We start from the raw sequence: 23,817 nt of genomic DNA on the forward strand, positions 1-23,817 counted from the left end.
TTACTTCTCAACTACTTTTGATAACTTTCTTTTCCTTAATCTTTTTAATTTTAACTACAATCACTAATAACCAACAATAATTCTTATTAAATAACAATGACACCAATTAAAAAGGCAACAGACGTTTACTTTACTTTAAACAATGGTATCAAGATTCCTGCTTTGGGATTAGGTACTGTCCCTTCAGATGACCCTAGCGATGTGAAGGATCAAGTGATCACAGCCGTCAAAGCTGGATATCGTTTGATCGATACTGCGTGGTATTATGGTACTGAAAAGTATGTGGGACAAGCACTTAAGGAGTTGTTTGACGAAGGTGTAGTCAAGCGTGAAGATATTTTTATCACCACAAAAGTGTGGCCATCCTTCTATCATAGTCCCGAAAAGTCTTTGGATCAATCTTTAGAGACATTGGGTTTGGACTATGTCGATTTATTTTTGCAACATTGGCCAGTTGCACTTCACGGTGACGAGAATGGACAACCAACGGCACCAAAGGATAAGGATGGAAATTTGATATACGACGATGATCCAGCAACTGGCACAAAGTTTATTGAAGTTTATCATAAGCTTGAGAAAATCTTGGATGAGACGAAAAAGACAAGAGCAATTGGTGTTTCCAATTATTCCATTCCTAAATTGAAGCAATTATTGCCAACAGTTAAACACGTCCCAGTGGTGAACCAAATAGAGTACCACCCAGAATTGCCACAGCAAGATTTAGTGGACCTTTGTAACGAGCACAAGATAATTGTAGAATGTTATTCACCAGTTGGTGGTCCAGGTGCGCCTGTGTTGAAACAACCTTTGGTTCAAGAGCTTGCAAAGAAGTATGATGTTTCAACCAATGAGATTGTGGACGCTTACCAGATTTTGAACGGAAGAATTGCAATTCCAAGATCGTCAAATTTGGAAAGGATCAAATCGATTACAAACTTGCCAGACTTGAGTAAAGAAGAATTGGACGAGTTATACCAAATTGGTGTGAATAAACCAACAAGATACACCAATGACCCATGGGGATATGGCCTTGGGTTCCGCTGGTGGCAAGGTGATGACAAGAGTAAAACATTTACATAAACTTAATCTAATGATGTTTCTAGTTTATCAATATATATATATATATATACATATATACATATATATTAATATATAATTACTTCCATCTGAAAATTGAGCAAAGTAGATGCAAGGAAATGAATGATGAGGTCTCTAGACTGCTTGCTTTTTGTTTTCTGCTAATGGTCCCAGCTCTGAATTGTCCTCTGTTTCCAATGCGCGTTTGCACTGTTTAGTTTCTCCTTGAGTCTCCTCCCCATTCTCCCCATTCTCTCTATTCTCCTTATCAGCAACAGAATCAGCAGCAATTTTACTACTGGTTCCTTTTTCTTCTGCAAACTTTTTCAGCATCCTAGTATTTTGCATTTCTCCATTGATTTTTCTAAAATACGGTTGACACCTCCAATAAGGAACTTTCTTGTAATGGCCACCCCAACTTTCAACAGGCCCATCCTCTATAACGTCAATCTCCTTGATGTTTGGCTTGTTGTAAATCTCCTCCACAATTTGTTCTACTTCCTCCACAATCTTGTTCCAATCTTCGAATGGCTGGCGTACACTAGTACCTCCAATTTTTGGCCTTAGTTCTGTGTGAACTTTTAAAAATGAGTTTAAAAGCTTGAAAAAGTGTGACTTAATCACGTGTGTTGAAGCAGGACTATCAACTTCTTTGACAATTTCGAAATACTCTCGAAGTAATTTATCAACTCTTGGAAACTGTTTTTCAATGTCATTATCCTTAGTCCAAAAAACCCCAGGGTTGTACAAGTTCCCTTCCGCCGACATAACCGCATCACAGCCAACTTCATCCGCACATCTCTTTAAATCTGACGGGTACAAGATGTTTCCGTTTGCAAAAAAGACCTGATCCTCTGGCAAGTTATCTCGAAGGTGTTTCAAGATTTTCCAATCCGCGAGACCCGTGTTTTGACCTTTCATTTCCCTTGTTCGTCCATGTATTGTTATAAATTGTGCACCAGCATCCAAAACCATTTTTGCATATTCCAACGACTTTTCCCAATCGTCGTAAACACGAATTTTTGCAGTAACGGGCACAGACAAGTTATCGTGTAGCGTGCGAATAAGCTTATGTACAAGTTCCCAGTCATCCATTAAAAATGCTCCGTATTTTCCTCTTCTTGCTATACCTTGGGGACAGCCCAAGTTGAGATCCACAGCGTCACACTGGTTTTCCACTAATTTTGCTGCTTGCAATAAATAATCTGGGTCATTAGCACAGAATTGAACAATCAATGGACGATCGTTATCGCGACTGCCATCTTTTTCATTCCACATGCTTTGGCGGTATTTGGGGTCAGTCGCAAACAATCTAGAGTGGAACATCGGTGTATAGCACAAGTCAGCACCATATCTACGAGACAAAATTCTCCATGCCAACTCAGAGTGATCCACCATAGGTGCCACAATCGTTTTTGGCTGCCCAATACTATTATATAACTGACGGCCGAGCATTTTAACTTGCGGAGAAGATGGTTGCTCTAATGATTGATTGATCTGCTTACTAACCAGTTGACTAACCAGTTCGAAATTTTCGTTAGCTATTGTGGCTGTAGGTGTCATCACGCTTCGTTGCAGATTCAAGGTGTATATCTTTTGCAGATTTCTAGGGAAGGGGCTAAGTAAAGTTGTCAAGTTGCCACGAGATTGTAATCGTAAGAAATACCAATACAGTAAACTGTACATATACTACTTCTTCTACCAATGATAGTGGTGTTTTCGTGACTGATTATTGATTTCGAAACCAAAAAAAGAAGGCAGAAAAAGAGGGAAAATACATCTCTCATTTCGATTCTTTTACTCTTCTTCACATTTACATTTTCCATCGCACACAAAAACGGCATTGAAAAAAAAGAAATAAAAAAAAAATAAAAAAAAAAAATAAGAAAAAAATAAAAATAAAAATAAGAAAAGATTTGATCTTCAGCTTTGTATGCAAACCCCAAATTGATTTTTTTTAATTTTATTCAAAAGAAATTTGAGAAAAGTTATACAAACAGACAAGGATATGCACATACATTTATGTATACACAAACAAACAAACAAACAAACAAATACATAACTGACTCTAGTAGCCGTTCTTGAGGGGTTTCAATCTGAATAGCCACTTAATTCTATATTGTATGTGAAGGATGTCATATGATTAAGATTATTATTATATTATGTATATATATATATAATATATATATATATATATATATACATGTACAGATTTATAAAAAATAGTCTGGGTACCGGCTTTGCCAATTGTTTGACTCGATCAAGTGCCGCATTGTGGGTCTGCCATGCGGACAGTTCCATGGCTTATCTAGCTTGCTCAAGTTTGCCACTACTTTTTGCATTCTTTGTTTTGATAAAAAAGAGCCAATCATTATACTGCTTCGACACGCTTTCATGGCCACTATTTTCCTAATCTTGGAGCATTTTATGTTCCTGTTACTTGGTTGCTCGTTTATCAAGTTGATTAGTTCATAAAAATCATCCACACTGAACATAATGTTTTTGTACACCGGTAAAGACGTTAAAGAGATTTTTGCACCTGCAGGTTTGTCATAATCAACCGATATCTTGAAACCATTGTTTTGAAATATCTGTTCATGATCAAGCACAAGCATCTCATCGATAACATTTAGGTCAACAAATAATGGTGTGATCAATGGCTGGTAATTAACTGCAAATGTCTCTAAAAGACGCTCAAAGTTGAATTTCTCATCCGAGGCATGTTGGTCAATAATAAACAAATTTGACCCATGACACACCAAAATAAACCCCAAGTTGAATTGGCCAATGAGTTTCATATCCAAAAAATCTGTCTTTTTGATTTGGTAAATCTCTTGTTCATCTAAGCTTTTGTTTATCAAAAGTTTCTGAGCTTTATAGTTCGCATCATCTCCAAATATTGTCATTCTTTCTTCAAGCAATGACATCACGCTCTCAGAAGAAACTATTTCCCATCTTTTGAACAAGTCACTTTTGCGATTTGTTTGTTTGTGTTTTGCCAAGCTTTCCTCCACAAACTGTTCATCACCAATCTGAATATGTAAACCATTTTCGCTAGTTTGTTCTTCAGAAACAGGGAAATAGTTTTTCCCGTGATTATCAGCAGGGTTGATCTCCTCTGCTTCTAAAGAATTACTTTGTTGCATTACTGGTTTTTCGTACAAATATGATGACATTATACCTTTAAACCGCTTTCGTGAAGCAGAATCCATATTGTCCGTTTTAATAAAGGGGGAGGAAATGCAAGTGGCATTATTGGAATCCTTTTCCGAATCTAAATCAGACTGCAATGCTGTTGCGGCTGTAGTAGTATAATCAAAATGGCGTTTCAAATTAACACTTGCTTTACTATTGATTTCTTTATCCTCAGTACTTTTCTTTACAGCATTGTCATTGTCATTGTCATTGTCGTCGTTGTTGTTTTTGTCGTCATTGTCATCATTATCGTCATTGTTATTGTCATTTTTGTTGTTGATCTCGTCATTACTTCCGTGAATAGAAGGATACGATACCAAAGTCGGCACTCCACCTTCAATGTATAGGGGGTTTCTTAATGATGCATATTCATGACTCAATGCAGGGGAGGAACATTTCTTAAGCTCAACATCTGCTTCCAGACTAAACAGGGATTTTACTGATTCGTGAAAAGTACCAAAACCAGTTTCGTGAGCTTTAATCTCATTTATAACCTCGTCTATAACCTTATAAGTACCACCACCACCACCATCATGATGATGATGATGATCATCATCATCATCACCTTGTTGTTGTTGTCCTTCCTTCTCTTCTTTTTCTTCTTCAGTTTCTTCATCATCTCTATGTTTTGAGTCCAGCTTCATTATTTTATGGTCCTTGGCTACAATTTCCGTAAAGCTACTGTCGGTATCATTGCTAAAAGCTTTCAACGTTTCATTGATATTGGATTGACGCTTAGATTGGTCCAGTTTTGTAGAAGCTTCATCCATGCTGTGTGTACGACTTGGTATTGTATATTGACTCTGTGTATTCCGCGGTATTACAACTTCGTCTTTTGTTTCATAAAAAGTTATTAAACTTTCTCTAATGAGTTCCAACACCTTATCTTCATTATGAACAAGAACACTAGTCTTGTCGGGAAGCAAATTCACATCAATGGCTTCAGGGTTGATGTCCAAGTTGAGAATATACACAGGAAATTGGACATGATTGAACGATTTATAAATTTCATTTATAATTTTGGCCAATTTCTTGTAAACAATAGGCCGCTTATTAACAAAGAGAAACTGCCGATCTTGTGTAGAACGTCCAAGGCCAAAAGAGTAGGATGATATGTGGCCCGCAATTGAAATGTCTTTGTTTATCTGCAAGTTAATTTCGAGCAAGTTGGTATTACCATTTGTACCAAAGATGGAAATCAAATTTTCCGTGCTTGTGTTGTTCTCGCCTCCCCTCGAAGATAATATAAGACTTCTTTTCCCATTATTAACGTTTGTCACTTCAAATTTGATCGTGGGGTAAATCAATAGGTAGTTGGTAATAAAGCTGACAGTTTTGTGAAACTCCTTTTTGGAATTCTTGATAAAGTTTTTCCATCGAACAGGGAATTTTTTGAATATGCTTTCAATTGTAACAACAGTCCCCGAGGGAGTACTCATATCCCCTCGCTTCTTTGTATTTTTGACAAGTGCTCCAAACTGATCAAAATCTAGAATATGACAAATGGGGTTCGAATCAAGAGTACGCGTCTTTATGGAAACCTTGTTCGCTAAAGCGCATATGGAATTCAAAGCTTCTCCACGAAACCCCAATGTTCCAAGCTTGGATAAATCTTCAAACTCTTTAATCTTAGAGGTATGACTTCGCAAGCAGACAGTGTCAAAATCATTTTCGCTTATACCTTTACCATTATCTTGAACAGTTATCGAGTCTATACCGTAGTTTGCAAAATTCACCAGGATCTTTTTCGCTGATGCGTCAATTGCGTTTTCAACAAGTTCTTTCACTATAGATCTCAAGTCAATAATCACTTGTCCCGAAGTGATCTTGGAGATATCCGTAGCATTGATTCCTTGAATGGACATGTGAGTGAGTCAATGATCAAGCGAGTGAGTGTTTGTGGGTCTTCCTGGAATATGGGGAAAGCAAACTAGGTGATATATATATATATATATATTTACTAAGCAACTATTGCTAGGTGTTTCAAAAAACCGTGTTTCGAAAAGTGCTTGCGCGTCTTATTTCTATTTCTATTTCGCTCACTAGCTCTCACTTACTAACAAAATTTTTCCTCAATTTTCTACCCCAGATCCTATTTTTTGTTCTTTTTCTTTTTTTTTTTCTTTTTTTTGTTTTTTCCATTCCTTGTTTGATGTTCCAATCTTCTATTCATTCATACATCGTAGCATCCAGCTAGTCAGGAGAATATCTTTATGAATATCATCACCAATGGCTGATAATTATGCCGCAAAAGGGGAACCATAAAAATGACGTACACCAGCCTTTGACGGTAAACAATTTTTTTCTTGTATTCAGAGAATTTGTCACTGCATGGTTGAATGAGATCCTCTACTATAATAGGGTATACGATCCGTTAATTTTTGATGATTACAAAGCATTTGAGATCCTAATCCACAAGAATCGACATCCGCATTTAAGTGAATACATTGACGACTTTGTCTTGAATGTGATAAACAACTTGATAATTAGTAAAAAACAACTGAATGGATTGCAAAGCATATCATGTTCCATATACGATACTGAATCCGAGTCAGTAGTTAAGGTTTACACAATCAAATTTACCCAATTCATTGTAAATTTGGATAAAACAATCACGGAACTTAAAGAAGATTTAATCAACGACACTTCTGCTTCTTTAAACGTTCCCGACCTCACGTGGCGGGAGATACACACACAGTTTCAAACTGTGCTCTTCAAGCACTCGCAACAACTTAAGAAGGATGCAGAAACTGTTTTTGTCAGCTCAAGCTCCAGCTCCAATTTAAACAGCGGAGACACCACTAGGTCCACTGGTAATAACTTTTTTTTCAAAATCACAGTTGATCTCGATGCTCTGGTGTACCCTAAAAGTAGTGACTGGGTAAGATTGGAAAAAAATTTAAAAAGTAAAGAAGAAGTTTTTGAGACTACTGCGAAACTCAAAACCTGCGGCGAACTCGACTTGAGTGTCTTGTCGTTTGACCTTGTCAATACCTATTTTTCAGAATGATTTTAATTTCCAGAAAAGAAAAAATAAAAGAAAAAAGGAAAAAGACAAGCCTACAGTATGTGTTGTGATTACTTTACTTGCGCCAAAGTAATAGAAAAACAATGAAAAAAAACAAAATTAAAAAGATAAACATTACATACAAGAGCAGTCAATTAGGATGAAGTATATTTAGAATTGTGAAATTTCAATCATGGACAGCTGGTACAGCAATAATAGCGTCTTTTAAAGGCATAATGGGAACGAGAGATGAAGGACCAGGAACATGGAAGTGACATCTTATCGTATAAGATTGGCACTTTGTATAGAGTTCTTACTTTTGTGGGCAAAAAGTTTTTAGTGTAAGACACACCCCACGCACACACACATACATACAGATATACTCATGATAGACAAATTTTGTTGATAGCTCCCTTTTAACTCATACAAACACAATAAATCACCTACATGTGTTGTTTGTAATGAGTAACCTTTAATATCAAAACCTTACTTAATAGGTGCATTATCAAAGCTTTATGATGCAGGGACAGATATGTATGTGTCTAATATCTGGTGCTAATGGACGTATGTCCAGTATGTCATGTCATTAATGTCGATTATGTCAAACGCGTCATATATGTATATGTGTATATATATATATATACATATGACAGATTAACGGTAATTTGGTCGATTACGTAAGGAAACAGGGAATACAAAAGAAATTCCGAGTTTTTCTTTTTTTTTATTTTTTTTTATTTTATTTTTTAAAAAAAAAACTTCCGTCAAGTCTTGGACATAAAATTCGGCTTTAAGAATATAATAGGAAGAAAAGAAACGAGCAATCGAACAAACAAAGAAACAAAGCCCCAAGTAAATGATTCTGTGATATCATGAATCTATAAATAAATAAGCATATACATATATATATATATATATATAGATATACAACCTGATATGCAAAACAACCACGACTTTTCTTAAACCAATTCTCTTTGTTTTTCTCTTTCTCTTTCTTCTTTTATACTGATATTTACTCACTTACTTGATAGAAAGTTAAATATTCTCATCAAGCTATTCCCTCTCACAACTATGACAGTCAAATCAAATCCAGTCTGTCTTAGTTCTCGCAAAGATGCAGAGCGTGTGGTTGAGCTCTTTGACAATTTTTTATTAGATTGCGATGGTGTCATTTGGTTATCTGAGACATTGATCGAAGGTGTAGCCGATTTCCTTCGATATTTGCAACTCCACAAAAAGAATATTGCATTCGTTACAAACAATTCATCCAAGTCACGTCAATCGTACGTCGAGAAATTTAGATTTTTGGGGATACACGGGATCGAAAAAGAGCAGATATACACTACTGGCTATTCTGCAGTATTGGAGCTCAGAAAGATGGGGATACATCCAGGGTCTAAAATCTGGGTTCTTGGAGATTCTGGAATTGAAGATGAATTGGCCGATGAAGGATATATTGCCTTGGGCGGCTCGAACCCGCTACTTGATCAACCATGGAACCCAAAGAATCCTTTGTTGAAAGTGGACCCCGAGGTAAAAGCCGTGATTGCCGGCTCAACCAATGACTTTAATTTCATGAGGATTACAACAACGCTTCAGTATCTAGTGTACGATAACAAGAAAATACCATACATTGGAACAAACGGCGATCGTAACTATCCCGGTCCCGATGGATTGACCTTACCTGCTGGAGGCAGTATTGTCGAGTACATGTCGTACTGCTCAAATAGACCATATATCGATGTTGGTAAACCGAGCAAGACTTTTGCTGATGTTATTTTTTACGACACCAACTTTGACCGATCCAAATCAATAATGATTGGAGATACCTTGTCTTCAGATATCAAATTTGGAAATGATGCAGATCTAGGCAATGGGCATGGTACAATGCTCGTTCTCTCTGGAGTAACAACAATCAATGAGTTGGAACAATTGATAAGTCCTGGCTCTTCATCGTCGCACTTACATAAAGCACAAGGGCAAGACCAGGCATTGATACCACAATTTTTTGTGGACTCGTTGACGAAATTCTACAATCTTCTACAAAGTTGATTTTGATCTATTTTGATTTTTATTTTATTTTATTTTGTTACATTTTATTTTATTACATTTTATTTTATTACATGTTATTAGATGTTATTACATGTTATGTTATTTTATTTCATTTTATTACATGTTATGTTATTTTATTTTATTTCATTTTATTTCATTTGGTTTGTGTTTATTTTTAGATGTAGACATCATTACAGCTACGATATCCTCTTTTCTTCTTTGAAAAGAAGCAATGAATAGAACAAAACATAACGTAACATAACATAACAAACCGGTTGATGCATTGAACTAGACTGTATTTTGTAGACCAAATAAACTCTTTAAGTTTTCATAGACAAAGTATGAGATGGAAACAGCTGGCGCCACTTTGGCCAAATTTGGTACCAAGCCTTTGAAAAGACCCGGGTATCCTTCTCTTGCGATTGTCTTGTGTAGCACGTCAAAGAAACCATCGTATGTATATGGATGTGCATAAGTTCCCTGTGCCTGTAATCTTGTTCTCAACAAATTGATGGGGTACACTACAGTAGCACCAAACGAACCCGAGAACGCTCCCAATGTCAATGTTATAGAGTTTGGGAGCCTGACATCATCTTCCAGTACCCCCTTTTTCAAAGCTTCTCGCTTCACAAGGTATGATTTAATGCTCGAAAAAGTTCCTAAATCCAAGGCAGCATATGGAAAAATACCGCTGGCACCCGTGATCATACCTCTGTAAAATATTCGGATTCCACCTTCTTGAAACAAATCTTTGGCGGTTTGGATCAACAAAGCATTACCCTTAAGTGAGCTATCCAAATTAGAGCATTGGAGTCTGAATTTCAAAGTGTCGATTGGATAAACGACAACCTGAGACACAACACCACCAAATCCACCAGCCAAATACGTAGACAATTTGGATATCTGCGCCACGTCATCGACACCTTCGATTCTTGCAAAAAACCGCTTTGCTGCTTCAAATGATCCAAACTTCATTGCCGATTCGGGAAAGACTTTCAAGACGTTAAGTCCATTACCCACATAGAAAGCTCTAATTCCACCTTCTTTCCAAATAGTTCTTGCTGCTTGAACAATGGGAGATCTAATTGTTTTCTCACGAAGCTTTGTAGTACCAGCCAGACTCAGCTGTTGTTCTATTTTCTTTTCTAATTCCGCGTGAGCCAATTTTCTCCGCAATTCTTCAATCACTGATGTTTCTGCACCCGAAGCAATTTGTCGAGCAATTTCTCGTTTTGAATGAAGTATCGTCGAGGTCAAGTCTGTTCGTGCAATCAAAAACACTTTGATTCTGTCAAATGGCGCTGTACATGTTCTAGATACTACTCCTGCCAATCCACCAGCTAAGAAAAAGCCAAACCCGTTAAGGAATTGACTAACAAGCGTCACATCACCATCCGAACTGACATCGTATTCATCCACTATAAACGTATATGCAGTTTTTATCCTTGAGCCATGCAATCGGGGCATCAAGATCAAGAATTCTCGAAACTCATCGTACGTGATATACCCATCATTTTTGTAGTCAATTTGCTTAAATAGTAGATCTGTATTCACTTGACTGGTTTTTAGGTTCAAGTTTTCCTTCAAATATTTTACAAAGTCCGACTTGTTCAACTTCCCATCGTTGTCTGCGTCTATTTTGTTGAACCCTTTCAAGATTTGATCATCCGTTTGATTTAAATATCGCTTGAAATCGTTGAAATCGATAACTTTATCCTTGTCCCCATCAAATGAGTCAAATACTGTCCGAAGCATCTCCTTGTTCTCGCTCATCGGGTGGTTGAGCTTCTTCATTGCTCTGGTAAAGTCACTAAATGTGATCTGGCCCGTCTGCTCAACGTCTAATTTCTTGAATAGAGCCTCATAGTCATTGGGCTTTGCTGGTATCACAATGTCCTTAGAATACCCTTCATTTTGATTTGAGTCATTATGGATATATGCAGAGATTGACGTTATGTTTCGAGTCATTCTGTGTGGTATTCTTTTCAATACAAAAAAAAAAGGTAATTGGCTTTTTGTCGATGACTATTGGCTGAAGTAGTTGAAATTAAAACCCCCAAAAAAAAAGAACAGATTTTTTTTTTTTAAAAAAATAAAAAATAAAATTGTAAAGTACTAAACAATAATATTTTTTTTTTTTTTGGAGTTTGGAAAATTAAAACTGAAAAAAAAAAACAAAAAACAAAACACTAAATAACAAATAACGAATTGATAAAGCAAATGATAATATAAATGGGTAAGTGTTTGTCGCTATAATGTACAATGCTATTTATAAGTTATGATAATGGTCTATAGGCATTCCTTTCGATAGTATCTGTATAATGAGAACTGTATTGGAGTCTGCTTTTTTAACCTTTTTTTTCCCTTTTTCCTTTTTTTTTTTTTCTTTTTTTCTTTTTTTCTGTTTCTATTTTGTTTGCATTAAGAAATATATGGCACAAGATAGTTATGAATGGCCGACAATGGCCTGTTTCTCTGAAAAAATGTGTGGATCCGGGGACGTTAGAGAAAGAGAAAGAGAGAGAGAGAGAGAGAGAGAGAGAGAGAAGAAAAGAGGGGATGCGAGGGACGGAAAAGAGGAGAAGAAGGGAAGAAGAGAAGATGTCATTTCTTCTCAAAAAGTTTTGTTTTGTACCACCAGCAGTATCGTTGACACCCTCACCGGTACCCATAAGCGAGGGAACCTGTGAAAAGATGTCTACCTCCCTTTCCGTCTAGATCACCACACCAGTAGTAGCAATTCTTAGCGAGGCAGAATCTCAAAAGGAAAAAAGATAAAGAAACGGAATATGAACAAGCTACAGAGATGGTTATAATATACATATATATATATATATATATAGTATATACGTACATGTATCTAAATATGTTTAAACAAAACTAGTGGTTTCTATCAGCAGTTCGTGGCTTGGCACGGATGATGTTGTCGACTCTCAACAATACCTCAGCTGCCTCTGTTGCCGAGTTCACCACTGCCTTCTTCAATTTATAACTCTCAACAATTCCCAAATCTCTCATATCTGCTACTGTACCATTATTCAAGTCCAACCCCGAGGATGACAAACCATTGTAAATGGCGGATCTTAATTTCGTCACCAACTCACTTGAATCGTATCCTGCATTATCTGCCAAGATGGTGGGTAGTTGTCTTAAAGCCTTGCTAAATGCTTCAATGGCAAGTGCCTTTTTGCCAGTTTCATTTGCTGCCGCCTGGTCTACTGCCTTGGCCATAATCATTTCTGCGCATCCACCACCAAGCACGGTTTTAGTGTCTCTTGTTGTTTGGGACAATACGGATAATGCATCGTGTAGAGAACGATCGGCCTCCTCCAATACATGATCGGTAGCCCCACGCAACACCACGGTACATGCTTCACCTGCAGCTACCCCAGAGAACTTCAAAAACGTATCCTCACCAATAAAGATCTCTTCGATTGAATCACAGTATCCAAGCTTGACAGAGTCTGGGTTATCAAAAGTACTCACCACTTCACCGCCTGTCACCAAAGCCAACCTCTCAACTCCATCGAAATCGGCATGCTCTATTGAGTTAATCTTGGCATCAGTAAAGAGCTGCTCGGGATAGTCGTATATGAGCTGACGATTGATAAATACATTGATGTCGAATTTCTTGATTTTATCCACCTTATTTTTCATCTTCAACTTCTCGGCTTTCTCCAACTCGGCCAATTTCGAAGTCGAGTCTACTTTAAACTTGGCTCCAAAAATCTTGACTTTATCCGTATCCATTGATGTATTGGCGATCAAGATTTTGGCATTTTCGATTTTCTTGGGCTGACCAATACCAAATTTCTTTTCCAAAATAAAACCTTCATCGAGATACGAGTCTGAAAGTTTGCCACCAACTTTCTTAATTATTTGGATATTGTTCAAATTTGTCGATCCTTTTAACCGGAGAATGGCGTCTACAGCCAAATTTGCAAAATACTCTTTGTCTTGAGATAAGATCTTCGACGAGAGGGTGGTCTTTGCAATATTTAAAAGATCTTGCCTAAACTTCTCTTGATTGTTACCATTGTTTACCGCGTTCTTGTCCAATGCTTCAATAGCGTGTTTTCGTGCAATTCGAAAACCTTCTATAATGGTTTGAGGATGTATGTTTTGGTCAATTAACTTTTCACTTTCTCTCAAGAGCTCAGCACTCAAAACAGTCACCGAGGTGGTACCATCTCCGACTTCGTCGTCTTGGACTTTTGAAATGTTCACCAACACTTTTGCAGCTGGGTTTTCAAATGGGATGGATTTCAAGATAGTGGCACCATCATTGGTGACAATCGAGTGATCAGGATTGCTTGCGCTTTGCAACAATTTGTCCATACCCTTTGGGCCAAGCGTTGACTTCACCAAATCACCGACAGCGATTGCACCAACAAATGCTGCCATACGTGCATTTTCACCTCTATCTTCTTCAACCTGATCCTTGAATATCTGAACTGACATTGTTGTTGTTGTTGTTGTCGTTGTTGTTGTAGGGTTATTATTAGGACAGACGAGTGTATAAAAAGGATCACACTTTCTCTTTCTTTCTTTCTTTCTTTTTTTCTTTCTATCTTTCTTCTCTTGGTGTCCTTTTTTTTTTTTTCTTCATTATTATTAATAATAATAATACTAAGAGAATTGTCGCGCTAGCGGTGATTTCTCAATGGCAGTTGTAAATAAATCCAAATCAATGTTCTTGAATCTTCTGCAAGGTTTCCCAAAGGACATCACGAAGAGGTCGTGTTTATGATGACCAAAAAAATAATAAAATAAAAATACAGAAAGATGAAGAAAGGGAACAAGAATGGGAACTGTAATAAGTGCAGTTTACCAATACAATATAATGTATCCACACAGAGATCGATACCTCCATGCCTAGGCAGTGGTGATAATCATATATATATATATGCAACTATTATTCACTCAATTGAAACCTTTCTTTTTATCTTTGGATTGTTGCGTTTAGTATTACCAATGGATTTCGATTTAATAGAAAAAGTGGTATTGTATTTTTTTTTACGCAAGTCCTTGATTCTGTCCTTGCTTTCCATTCAGGGTTTGATCGAATTGGCTTTTGGTCAAAGACTAATTCTCTCCTTTTTATCTCTTTAGTTCTTTCCATTCCTTTTCATTCCTTTTCGTTTCTTTCCTTTTCGTTTCTTTCTCTTTTTTTTCCGATTAACAAAATCAATTTTTTTTATTTTTTTCATTCGAAATTAAAGGATAATAGAAGACAAAAATACCCAATATGTACTCAACTCACTCCTTGAGCATGGTAATCTACCCTGTATGTTTCTCAATCTATAAGGTTATAAATCTATTTTAATTGAAAGTGTAATTTGCAACAAATTCATGGATACGATTTTGTACCCTTTTAGATTTGGATTCAAGGTTTGAGGTAAAGGTAAAAAAAAATTGGTCACTTGAATACCAAACACAAGCGGAAGAAACGCTTCTTTCATGAATCATTCGTCACTTCCTTAGAACAAGAGAATATTGAAGTAGAGGAGAAAAGGAGTTCAGTTCAGTGAAATTAACAATATCTAAGGGTAAACGCGTTTCCTTTTTCTCTATTGTTATCCTCTTTGACCTCCCAAAATTCAAATCTTAAGAAGTTATGGTTTGTAGATCATTCGTTTTGGTATAGTCCTGAAATTCTGCCAGGGCTTAACTGGAATTCAAAAAACAAAAAAAAAAACATTTAACCTTTCCCTATTCACACCTGTTCAAATTGTCTTTGTTGATTTTGATGATTTTATTGTCTTTTTTATTGTGTTTATTTTTTTTTTTTTTTACAAAAATTCGGCCTCGTCAACGTCATTAAGTTGTTTTAAATGGTTTCCACATAATAAGAGCAGCTAATTGAATGAGAGAAGGAAAATTAGTGACACGAAGTGTGAAGTAGACGAGCATTGTGGCTGTAGATCAACAAGCAAAGCAAAGACCGTTCTTTTCCTGCGTTGGCGGTAGAAATAGGTCTCCACATTTTTTTTTTACAAATTTGAAATTGAAATTGAAATTGAAATTGAAATTGAAAATGAAATTGAAACTAAAAAGCAGAAAGGTAAAACTGGAACTAAAACTAAACCAGGATTGGTTTCACAAATGATAAAACTCCTTATTCTTCCACTTCTTCTCCCCCTATTGTGTTTACTATTATTGCTCTCTTTAAGCCTTCTTTTGCACACACACACACACACACACACACTCACACTAACTCATACTTATTTAAATGCCTTCATGAAACATTAAAGTGTGGGAGACCAAACGTGAGATTGTGGTGTTGAAACTTGGGAAAAACGCGCACGTTCTTCCTATTATGTTTCAACCCCCCCTAACCCACTCCACCCCCTCTTTTTTTTTTTTCTAGTTACTTATTTCTTTACATCCAGAGAACAAAAGTGGGTGTATGTGTATAAGTAGGTGCATGTACATGTATACATGTATACAAGTGAGATATCGTTATGCCCACGTTCAATAATTGGACAAGAGTACGGTCATAACCATTGAAACAATCGGTATGTATATCTATATATATATAAACCCCTCAATTCCTTTCAAAAATTTTTGCAGAGAAAAAGAAAATATTTTTCAATTACAACAAAGTAAGATTCAAACAACTTCAATAATTTCTTTTGCTATAATTAAAAATGGTTTTCGGTTTTGGTAAGGACAACAACAACGACGACGACAACAACAACAACAATAACTACGGCGGTAGAAACAACGATGATAGCAGAGGTGGTTTTGGAGACTCTAGCGACTCCGCAAGTGACAACTATGGTTCTTCCAACTACGGAAATGATAATCAAGACAGCTATGGTTCTTCCAATGATAATTTTGGCTCTTCAAATTACGGAAATCTGAATGACGATGATAATTACGGCAGTAGCGGACGTGGAGAACGTGGAGGACGTGGTGGCCGTGGCGACAACGACAATAGCTATGGCTCATCGAGAAATGACAATGATGATAATGGCGATAGTAGTTTCGGTTCATCAAATAAACGTGGCGGAAACTCTGACAATTTTGGCTCCTCCAACAGAGGTGGAAGTGACAGTTATGGGTCAGGGTCAGACGATTTCGGCTCCTCCGGCAGAGGCGGAAATGACAACTACGGTTCAGACAACTTTGGCTCCTCGGGAAATGATTATTCTCTGAACACAAAGTCAGGACGCAAAGGGAACTCTTTTGGCAATGACAATGACAATGACAATGACAACGACTTTGGCTCCACTTCTAATCAAAATCGTTCTGGTGGTTTCGGCAATGACGACTCTTTTGGTGGAAACAATGATGATTCATACGGTAGAAGCAACAGAAGTGGTGGTGACTCATATGGAAACAACGACAATTATTAGTTCTTAGATAGACATTCCTTATATGAACTTTAAGAGTAGTCTCTATTCAACTTTCTAATGTTCAATTTCACTTCTTATCTTGTATGTTCCTCATCTGGCCTCTACACAATAAAAGTAAAAATCTCTTTGTCGATGGGGAAAACATCAATTGAAATTGTTGTAAATATCTAATTCTAAAATAATGAAGTATTCCAGGCGAGCATATCCACCCAGCTATTTTTTTTTTCCTCATGTAAAATTTGTCTTCTATAATTTTTGGAACAACACAACATAACACAGCAAAATAGAACAAAACAAAATAAAACAAAATAAAACAAAATAAAACAAAAGTAAGCAAAACTTAGTTATAGCGGTGCATACAAGACTTGGGTTATGTATTTGGTTTTATAACGCATTATAGATGCAACTGCCAACGTGTTGTGTTTGATCGATGTTGTAGCTAAATGATTTAACACAACGTGGTTCGGTGTGGGTAAAGCACCTGAATTATTCTCATTGCTATTGAAATTGTTCAAAATCACACTTTCTAAATGTGGAGGCAATTGAGGGGGATGTAACCATGCTTGTTGTTGGCCGTTGTTCGATTTAGACTGCTTGTCGATAGCAACATAGTATTGCTCCATCACCTTTGGATCTGTGAAGATTGGGGGAATATCGGTGATAAACAGAAGGTTTTGACCTTCGGGCCCCTGATCATAGTATCTTGAATATCCGTTCCCCATATCATCTTCATCATTCGTAAGCTGCCACCTTGTTGACTTTCGACTTGTTAAACCATTACTATCGTCACTTGCCTCCTTTCCGCCAATATCCTTTTTTTCTTCCATGTTAGGTTTCGCTTTCTCAGCTCCAGTAGAACCAATTTGTTGTTCTTGTTGTTCTTGTTGTTGCTGCTCATCTTGCTGCTGCTGTGGAACTGCAGGTGTTTGAACTTGATCCTTTTGTGGCGGAGGTGCAACTTCCACATAGTTGACAATATTACCAGTCTGGTCTGTGGCCGTTGGTAAAAAATCAGAGTATCTCAATTCGTTATCCACAATGAAACGAAGTCTGTGTGTCCCCACTGGCAAACCTAAAGTGATAACAAACGTGCCGTCTGGTTGCCTCACAAGCCCAATCATCTTTCTCCAACCTGTAAATGAACCAGTCACATAAACCTTCTCGCCTCCTTGAACCCATTTGATATCAACAGGTAAAGTAAATACGGTCTCTGGTTGTTGTTGTTGTTGTTGTTGTTGTTGTTGTTGTTGTTGTTGTTGTTGTTGTTGTTGTTGTTGTTGTTGTTGTTGTTGTTGTTGTTGTTGTTGTTGTTGTTGTTGTTGTTGTTGTTGTTGTTGTTGTTGTTGTTGTTGTTGTTGTTGTTGTTGTTGTTGTGTGGGATTGTTTTGAGCACTTGTCTGTGAGCCCTGATCCTCATTTTGAACCCGTGTTGATGCTGACAGCGGTGGCGGTTTATCTTGAGCTTGCTGTTGTTGTTGCTGTTGCTGTTGCTGTTGTTGTTGCTGTTGCTGTTGCTGTTGTTGTTGTGCCAAAGTAGTCGATGAATGGTCAATATGCATTCGGTCCTCGTCAGCAGCGTCCTCAACATGTTTGCTCAGCTCTTGGTGTGGCTCATCTTTTTGGTCTATATTCATTCTGTCCAAATCTATATCATCGGTTGGGTTTTTAGAGGACGATGATGAATCCGAAATGGTCTGTGTTGCACCATTTGCAGTATTAGCAGCACTGACGTCAACCATGGACACATCTTTTCCATTTGAGTCAGCTGTGTTTCCATTTTTAATTCCATTTCCATTTTCAATGGGTTCACTTTGTGTTTCGTTGGTCATTTCAAAATTACAACCTCTTGGTCCCCAGTCAAAATTTTATATGGTGTTGCAGTATTAATAGTGTTAATGGCCGTTGTTGGCAAAGTGGTAGATATATTTCAAGCGAATGTGTGTTAAGCTATAAATACGTTAGTGGTGAAAGTAATTATATAGATCAATAAAGAGCAGTGGCTGTTGAAATATTGAACTATAATAAGGTTGATGATGGTAGTGATAGTAGTGGTGGTGGTGTTAGTTATAGTGTTGTTTTGTTAGCAGGTAATCTTTGAGAGCGAGAGAAAATGTGAGAGATTTTGATTCTAAAATGTGTGTTCCTTTTCCCCGTTTCTTTTTTTGATTTTTTTCTTTTTTGTTGTTCCTCTGTTCATTTTGAACATTGACATTTATTTTTATTATTTTTATGTTTTTTATTTTTATTTTTATTTTTTTATTTTTTTTATGTTTTTTTGGTAGACCTTATATGCCAGTTTTTTCAATTTCATTTCTCTTAGTATTCTGCTGTTCTTTTGACACACTATAGCAGTGCCAAATACTATTTTTTTTTGCCAACGGTATCATATATAGAGTGTATACCACTCTCGTATGCACCAGGACAGATTGGGACTAGAGATACCTTGCTTTAAAGTACGCAGCTCGTTCATTTGTTTATCTAATTATAAAACACATATACAACTGTAATTTGGATCTCCACATATTTGTTGACGTCCACACAATCTTCCTTATCCAGTACCTAGGACCTGTAATCAAGAGCACTCGCTTAATGAAAAAAAAACAACAACAACAAAACTGTATCTTGAATCCAACTTCCAGCATAGCCCTAAATTACATCAATCATTGAACAAGAAAATATGTTCTTTGTACATTCATTAGCATAGCTGGGTTTCCTCTTTTCTTCCTTTATTTTGTTTTGTTTTGTTTTTGTTTTTCTTTTTCGTTCTATTCCAATTTCAATGCCGTCCACATCAATTTGTCTTTTTTGAATGCAAGTTGTTCAAGTTCGTTGAAATGGCATGGTATATTAGAATCATGATTATGGCAGCAAAGCCAAATGTCAAAGCTATTGTATTCAATTGCAGGTCCAGAATCATTTGGATCAAAAATAGGAATAGTTATAGGGGTGCGGTTAAAGGTGTATTTGGTAAAGAGTGAAACCGTAAACCGGAAAGGACTTTATTTGTGTTCGTGAAGGCTGGGAAGATGTAAGTACCCTGTTTGTATATATAAATATAAATAGGAATGTATATATATATATATATATATATTGTCAAGAAAAAGGTTCTAGCCAATACAATTAATCCAATCGGGTTTAATCAGTTGAAAAGAAAATCGGCTTGATCAGTTTTAATGAGTTTCAATCAGACTCAGTCAGTTTCAATCTCTCAATGTTTTTTTGTCTCGTCCCTAATATTCATTCGCGTCGTGAACCCAGATCTTTGCACACTTTTTGCACGACTTAGGAAGCCGCATATTCACCTCATCACCTGAACTAGGCAATCTACAGATCTGGACTGGACTAAACCAGACTAAGACTTAATCCATCATTCATATCACAAATACTTACTTATTTACAACACGATGCTCTCACAGTGTTTCAGAAGTAGCTTAGCTAAGCACTGCTTTGTTGCTAAAAACCAAGCTCTGCATGGAAAGTTTGTCAATAGTATAATGTGTTTATCAAGCAGCAGCAGTAATAGCGGCAGCAGCAACAGCAACAGTAATAGCGGCAGCAGCAACAGCAACATCAGATACAACGATAACTATAGAAGTAATGATGATGGTACAAACTTTGAAGAACTGCAGCTTCCGTCCGCGTTAAAATCAGAAACAGAAAGCTTAAATGGGAAAGGAAAGAACAAATTATCTAAGCGGCCCCAAACTCTTTTAGAGGCATTAATAGAGTCTCATGGCACTCTACCGGAGGAAGTGGATGAACCTAAAATTACAAGAAACGTGGCTTCCGAATCAGCAACATCAGCAACATCAGCAACATCAGCAACATCAGCAACATCAGCAACATCAGCAACATCAGCAACATCAGCAACATCAGCAACATCAGCAACATCAACAACATCTACAACAACCATAATAACGACCACAGCGACGGTTCCTGTAGAGAATAACGTCTCAACGCCGTATTGGGTGAAACGTGAACTAACAATGAAAGCCAAGCACTCTCAATGGAATCCTAAGAAGAAACTTAGTCGAGAAGATATGCTAAAACTTAGAGAGCTCAAAGAAAACTTTCCACATTACAAAACGGTTGAATTGGCCGAGCTATTTCGTGTATCACCCGAAGCAGTGCGGAGAATTTTGAAAAGCAATTGGGTGCCTAATGATATTGATGAAGACCGCATAATAGCTCGTAGAGAAAAACAGAAACAGAAACGACAACAGGAAATACAATTAAAGAAACTAGAGTTCATATCTAATCGTGGGAAAAAAAATGTCTCTTCACGCCCACAACAGCGACAACAACAACAACCTAAACAGCAGCAGCGACAGAGATCTAAAGTCGGTTATAAAAATGGGTTTGCATTTAACGAAAAGTATGGTGGATTAGGAAACAAATTTTAAAAAGGTTTATGCAGGCAATCGACGTCATTTTTTTCGTTTATTTGAATCCAAATTTGCCGTATTTGACTGTGACGTGTGTCCTGATGCTTGTGCTTGTGTTTGTGCAGGTGCTTTCCTCTTCTTCTTTGGATCCTCTGCGTTCACGGTTTTTGGAGAGGGAGATGAAACATTTGCTGACGAGTCGTGTATACCTCTTGAGCTGATCAATCCGTCACGGCCATTTTTTGCTTCTTGCTTTGGTCCATTGGCAAGGTTTGTCCGGTCTTTCGATAAGGCTTCTGCGTTTGTTTGCGCACCTTGTTCCATACCCAAATTACTATTGATATTTCCCCTCGCCGCAGAGAAAACACCTCCTTTTGACTGCGTCATCAATGAAGATTGCATATTTTGCACCAACAGTTTTAATGCTGTCTCGGGTTGAGGTACTTTACTTTGCTGACTGAACTCAATAAGCTGACTCATTGTTGATAGAATACTACCAAGCTGTAGTGTTCGTCCTGCATCTCTTGTTAAACCAGCAGTGCTTGCATTTTGTCGCGCTCGGGACTTGTTATATAGCTCTTTTATCAGCACTGCCTTGCTCTCCAAGGGTCGTTTAAAGTTGATAAAGCTTTCGTATGTGGCACAATCCACATCCATCCATTCTATTCGCAAATCTCTACCAACAAGGATTTTAACATTCCCATCAATCATCGATATTGTATCGTCGTCATAAGTAAACTGTAGATTAAATCTGGCGACAATAAAGATTGAGCCATTGTCCAAAACTTGGTGTCGTAAAGTACTCAAATTCACCCTCGCATGTTTTGTTCCACTATCAGAAGCACACTTTGAGAAGAAAAATGGCGCTGCAATTAGCGTGAGTTTAAAACTTGCCCCGTCTTCATTTGTGCTGGTATTCAGATTCTGCTTTAGAAAATCAAAATTCAAGCCAGTACACAGTTCCATCGACATGTCATTGTTCAAAACGATCTTTCCAAAGTTCAACTTGATCGCAGCTGAAGGTGCAAAATATGCAGGTGCTAAGAGGTTCCAGAAATCAACTCTTTTAAGGTTGCTCAGCATTTCGTTGGAAACAAAATCTATCAACTCTAAAACTCGCAAAACAGCAGCATTACCCAAATTTCGTTTAAAAATTCTCACATTTAATTCCTGCTGTGATTGGGCAGGCCCAGGAAGCAAGTTTGTTGTCGCAGTAGCAGCAGTAGCAGCAGCAGCAGAAGGGGGAGGATTTGGTGGTGGTGGTACCGCTCCGGGCGGTAGTGCTTGTCTAACAACAGGATTCGATACCTGCTGAGGAATCGAGATTGGCATACCCACAGTGGGCGCCATTTGAGGATTTGAAAAACCTCCCTGAGTGAATTGGTTTACTGGAAGACCCATTGGCGGAGTGTTGATACTCCTTGTTTGTTGATTAACATCCCCTACGCCACGGGTGCCGGAATGTGCAAACTGCAGCGCATGCTGTGCAGGTGTCTGCAACATTTCACCTGTATCAGTACCAGAATTTACAGGTGCACCAGTCGCGTTTTCCATAATGGAGGAATTACCATTCATGTTGGGATATAATCCTTTCTTAGGTATTGTATGAACACTATTTGACGGTGACCCACTATAAAGTGCATTCCGTTGTAGACTAGGCCTACCGTTATGAATATTATCTTGTTGCGAGCCATCCAGAAATGTTAGCGGTTGTTGCGGTTGTTGCAGTTGTTGGTGCTGTTGGTGTTGTTGGTGGAGTTGTTGAAGCTGCTGCTGCTGCTGATGTTGTTGCGAAAATTGTTGTTGATGTTGTTGATTTGGTTGTTGTTGCGAAAATTGTTGTTGGTGTTGTTGATTTGGTTGTGAGGAAGGCGGTGGTGGTGGTAGTGGTGGGTTTGGATGAGATTGAGGATGAGGATGAGGTTGAGGTTGAGGATGAGGATGAGGATGAGGTTGAGGTTGAGGATGAGGATGAGGTTGTTGCTGCATCATTTGTCCAGATTGTGGCTGAAACACTGCAGATGTCCCGTTCATCCCGGATAAGTTAAGCGGAATTGAAAATAATCGTTTTTGTAAACAGGTTCTTGAAATTTAAATTGGAAAATTTACTAGCGAATTGACCAAGTGCTTTGTGAGATACAATTTAAACGTGTTTTTCTTTTGGAAACCAAAGCAAGCTCTGAACAATTGTCTCTTCAGCCAATTTGTTGTATTTTTCTTCTTCTTTTTGTTTTTGTTTTTGTTTTTGTTTTTGTTTTCTTTAATTTTTTTGTTTCTGCTTTTTTTTTCTATTCTCAAAATTTGGTTCTTGTTCAATGAGAAGTTCACTGGGCTTAACAGAACTTGGTTGTAGTCGATGCTGGTGTGTGTATTTATCAGTTTGTATACAATATTGAAGAGTCGGACCAGAGATTTGTGTAAAGTCGAGAATTTTAATTTTGTGTCATATGCTTTTTTTTTTTGGCACTTGTCACTGAAGGGACCTTCCTAACAAGCCAGGAGAGAAATAGAGAAAGAGAGAAAGAGCGAAAGAGATACAAAGAGAAAGTGGTAGTAATAGGAGACAGAGGTGGAGGAGGAGAGAAGGAACAGAAGAAGAAATTTAAATTGGGGTAAACCCAAATAATAATTCAGGAAAAAAGACTTTTGATGAATCAATATAACCACCAAAGAACTAAGTTAATCAGATGAGAGTATTTCACTTTGAACCTCATTTGCGAACCAAATGATAGAGCATCAA

At 37.4% G+C, this 23,817-nt stretch overlaps 12 protein-coding genes across 12 annotated transcripts; 6 read left to right on the forward strand and 6 right to left on the reverse strand. All coding sequences in view use genetic code 12, as the record gives it.

The window, feature by feature from the left end:
* Window positions 1-96: 96 nt before the first annotated feature.
* ARA1 (D-arabinose 1-dehydrogenase (NAD(P)(+))) lies at window positions 97-1,080 on the forward strand (the record flags this gene model as incomplete). The annotated part of the gene is made up of 1 exon (XM_001525972.1): window positions 97-1,080. One exon carries the CDS (start codon window positions 97-99, stop codon window positions 1,078-1,080), a length of 984 nt encoding a protein of 327 aa, XP_001526022.1.
* Window positions 1,081-1,212: 132 nt separating this feature from the next.
* On the reverse strand, window positions 1,213-2,640 carry DUS1 (tRNA dihydrouridine synthase; the record flags this gene model as incomplete). The annotated part of the gene is made up of 1 exon (XM_001525973.2): window positions 1,213-2,640. One exon carries the CDS (start codon window positions 2,638-2,640, stop codon window positions 1,213-1,215), a length of 1,428 nt encoding a protein of 475 aa, XP_001526023.2.
* Window positions 2,641-3,290: 650 nt separating this feature from the next.
* Window positions 3,291-6,137, reverse strand: PMS1_2 (ATP-binding mismatch repair protein; the record flags this gene model as incomplete). The annotated part of the gene is made up of 1 exon (XM_001525974.2): window positions 3,291-6,137. One exon carries the CDS (start codon window positions 6,135-6,137, stop codon window positions 3,291-3,293), a length of 2,847 nt encoding a protein of 948 aa, XP_001526024.2.
* A 377-nt stretch (window positions 6,138-6,514) lies between these two features.
* On the forward strand, window positions 6,515-7,282 carry PVL30_003413 (uncharacterized protein; the record flags this gene model as incomplete). Its single annotated transcript, XM_001525975.1, has 1 exon — window positions 6,515-7,282. The coding sequence occupies one exon, from the start codon at window positions 6,515-6,517 to the stop codon at window positions 7,280-7,282; it is 768 nt and encodes a 255-aa protein (XP_001526025.2).
* Window positions 7,283-8,350: 1,068 nt separating this feature from the next.
* On the forward strand, window positions 8,351-9,331 carry pho2_2 (4-nitrophenylphosphatase; the record flags this gene model as incomplete). The annotated part of the gene is made up of 1 exon (XM_001525976.1): window positions 8,351-9,331. The coding sequence occupies one exon, from the start codon at window positions 8,351-8,353 to the stop codon at window positions 9,329-9,331; it is 981 nt and encodes a 326-aa protein (XP_001526026.1).
* A 288-nt stretch (window positions 9,332-9,619) lies between these two features.
* Window positions 9,620-11,299, reverse strand: PVL30_003415 (uncharacterized protein; the record flags this gene model as incomplete). Its single annotated transcript, XM_001525977.1, has 1 exon — window positions 9,620-11,299. One exon carries the CDS (start codon window positions 11,297-11,299, stop codon window positions 9,620-9,622), a length of 1,680 nt encoding a protein of 559 aa, XP_001526027.2.
* Window positions 11,300-12,211: 912 nt separating this feature from the next.
* On the reverse strand, window positions 12,212-13,792 carry CCT2 (T-complex protein 1 subunit beta; the record flags this gene model as incomplete). The annotated part of the gene is made up of 1 exon (XM_001525978.2): window positions 12,212-13,792. One exon carries the CDS (start codon window positions 13,790-13,792, stop codon window positions 12,212-12,214), a length of 1,581 nt encoding a protein of 526 aa, XP_001526028.1.
* A 2,189-nt stretch (window positions 13,793-15,981) lies between these two features.
* Window positions 15,982-16,692, forward strand: PVL30_003417 (uncharacterized protein; the record flags this gene model as incomplete). The annotated part of the gene is made up of 1 exon (XM_001525979.2): window positions 15,982-16,692. One exon carries the CDS (start codon window positions 15,982-15,984, stop codon window positions 16,690-16,692), a length of 711 nt encoding a protein of 236 aa, XP_001526029.2.
* Window positions 16,693-17,036: 344 nt separating this feature from the next.
* Window positions 17,037-18,521, reverse strand: GAL83_2 (galactose metabolism- protein; the record flags this gene model as incomplete). Its single annotated transcript, XM_001525980.2, has 1 exon — window positions 17,037-18,521. The coding sequence occupies one exon, from the start codon at window positions 18,519-18,521 to the stop codon at window positions 17,037-17,039; it is 1,485 nt and encodes a 494-aa protein (XP_001526030.2).
* A 1,575-nt stretch (window positions 18,522-20,096) lies between these two features.
* RRG9 (Required for respiratory growth protein 9 mitochondrial) lies at window positions 20,097-21,095 on the forward strand (the record flags this gene model as incomplete). The annotated part of the gene is made up of 1 exon (XM_001525981.2): window positions 20,097-21,095. The coding sequence occupies one exon, from the start codon at window positions 20,097-20,099 to the stop codon at window positions 21,093-21,095; it is 999 nt and encodes a 332-aa protein (XP_001526031.2).
* Window positions 21,096-21,119: 24 nt separating this feature from the next.
* On the reverse strand, window positions 21,120-22,652 carry PVL30_003420 (uncharacterized protein; the record flags this gene model as incomplete). Its single annotated transcript, XM_001525982.2, has 1 exon — window positions 21,120-22,652. One exon carries the CDS (start codon window positions 22,650-22,652, stop codon window positions 21,120-21,122), a length of 1,533 nt encoding a protein of 510 aa, XP_001526032.2.
* A 125-nt stretch (window positions 22,653-22,777) lies between these two features.
* On the forward strand, window positions 22,778-23,125 carry PVL30_003421 (uncharacterized protein; the record flags this gene model as incomplete). Its single annotated transcript, XM_061119467.1, has 1 exon — window positions 22,778-23,125. One exon carries the CDS (start codon window positions 22,778-22,780, stop codon window positions 23,123-23,125), a length of 348 nt encoding a protein of 115 aa, XP_060975450.1.
* Between the last annotated feature and the right edge of the window lie 692 nt (window positions 23,126-23,817).

Source organism: Lodderomyces elongisporus, chromosome 4 (assembly GCF_030384665.1).
Source record: "Lodderomyces elongisporus chromosome 4, complete sequence".
Lineage (NCBI taxonomy): Eukaryota > Fungi > Ascomycota > Pichiomycetes > Serinales > Debaryomycetaceae > Lodderomyces > Lodderomyces elongisporus.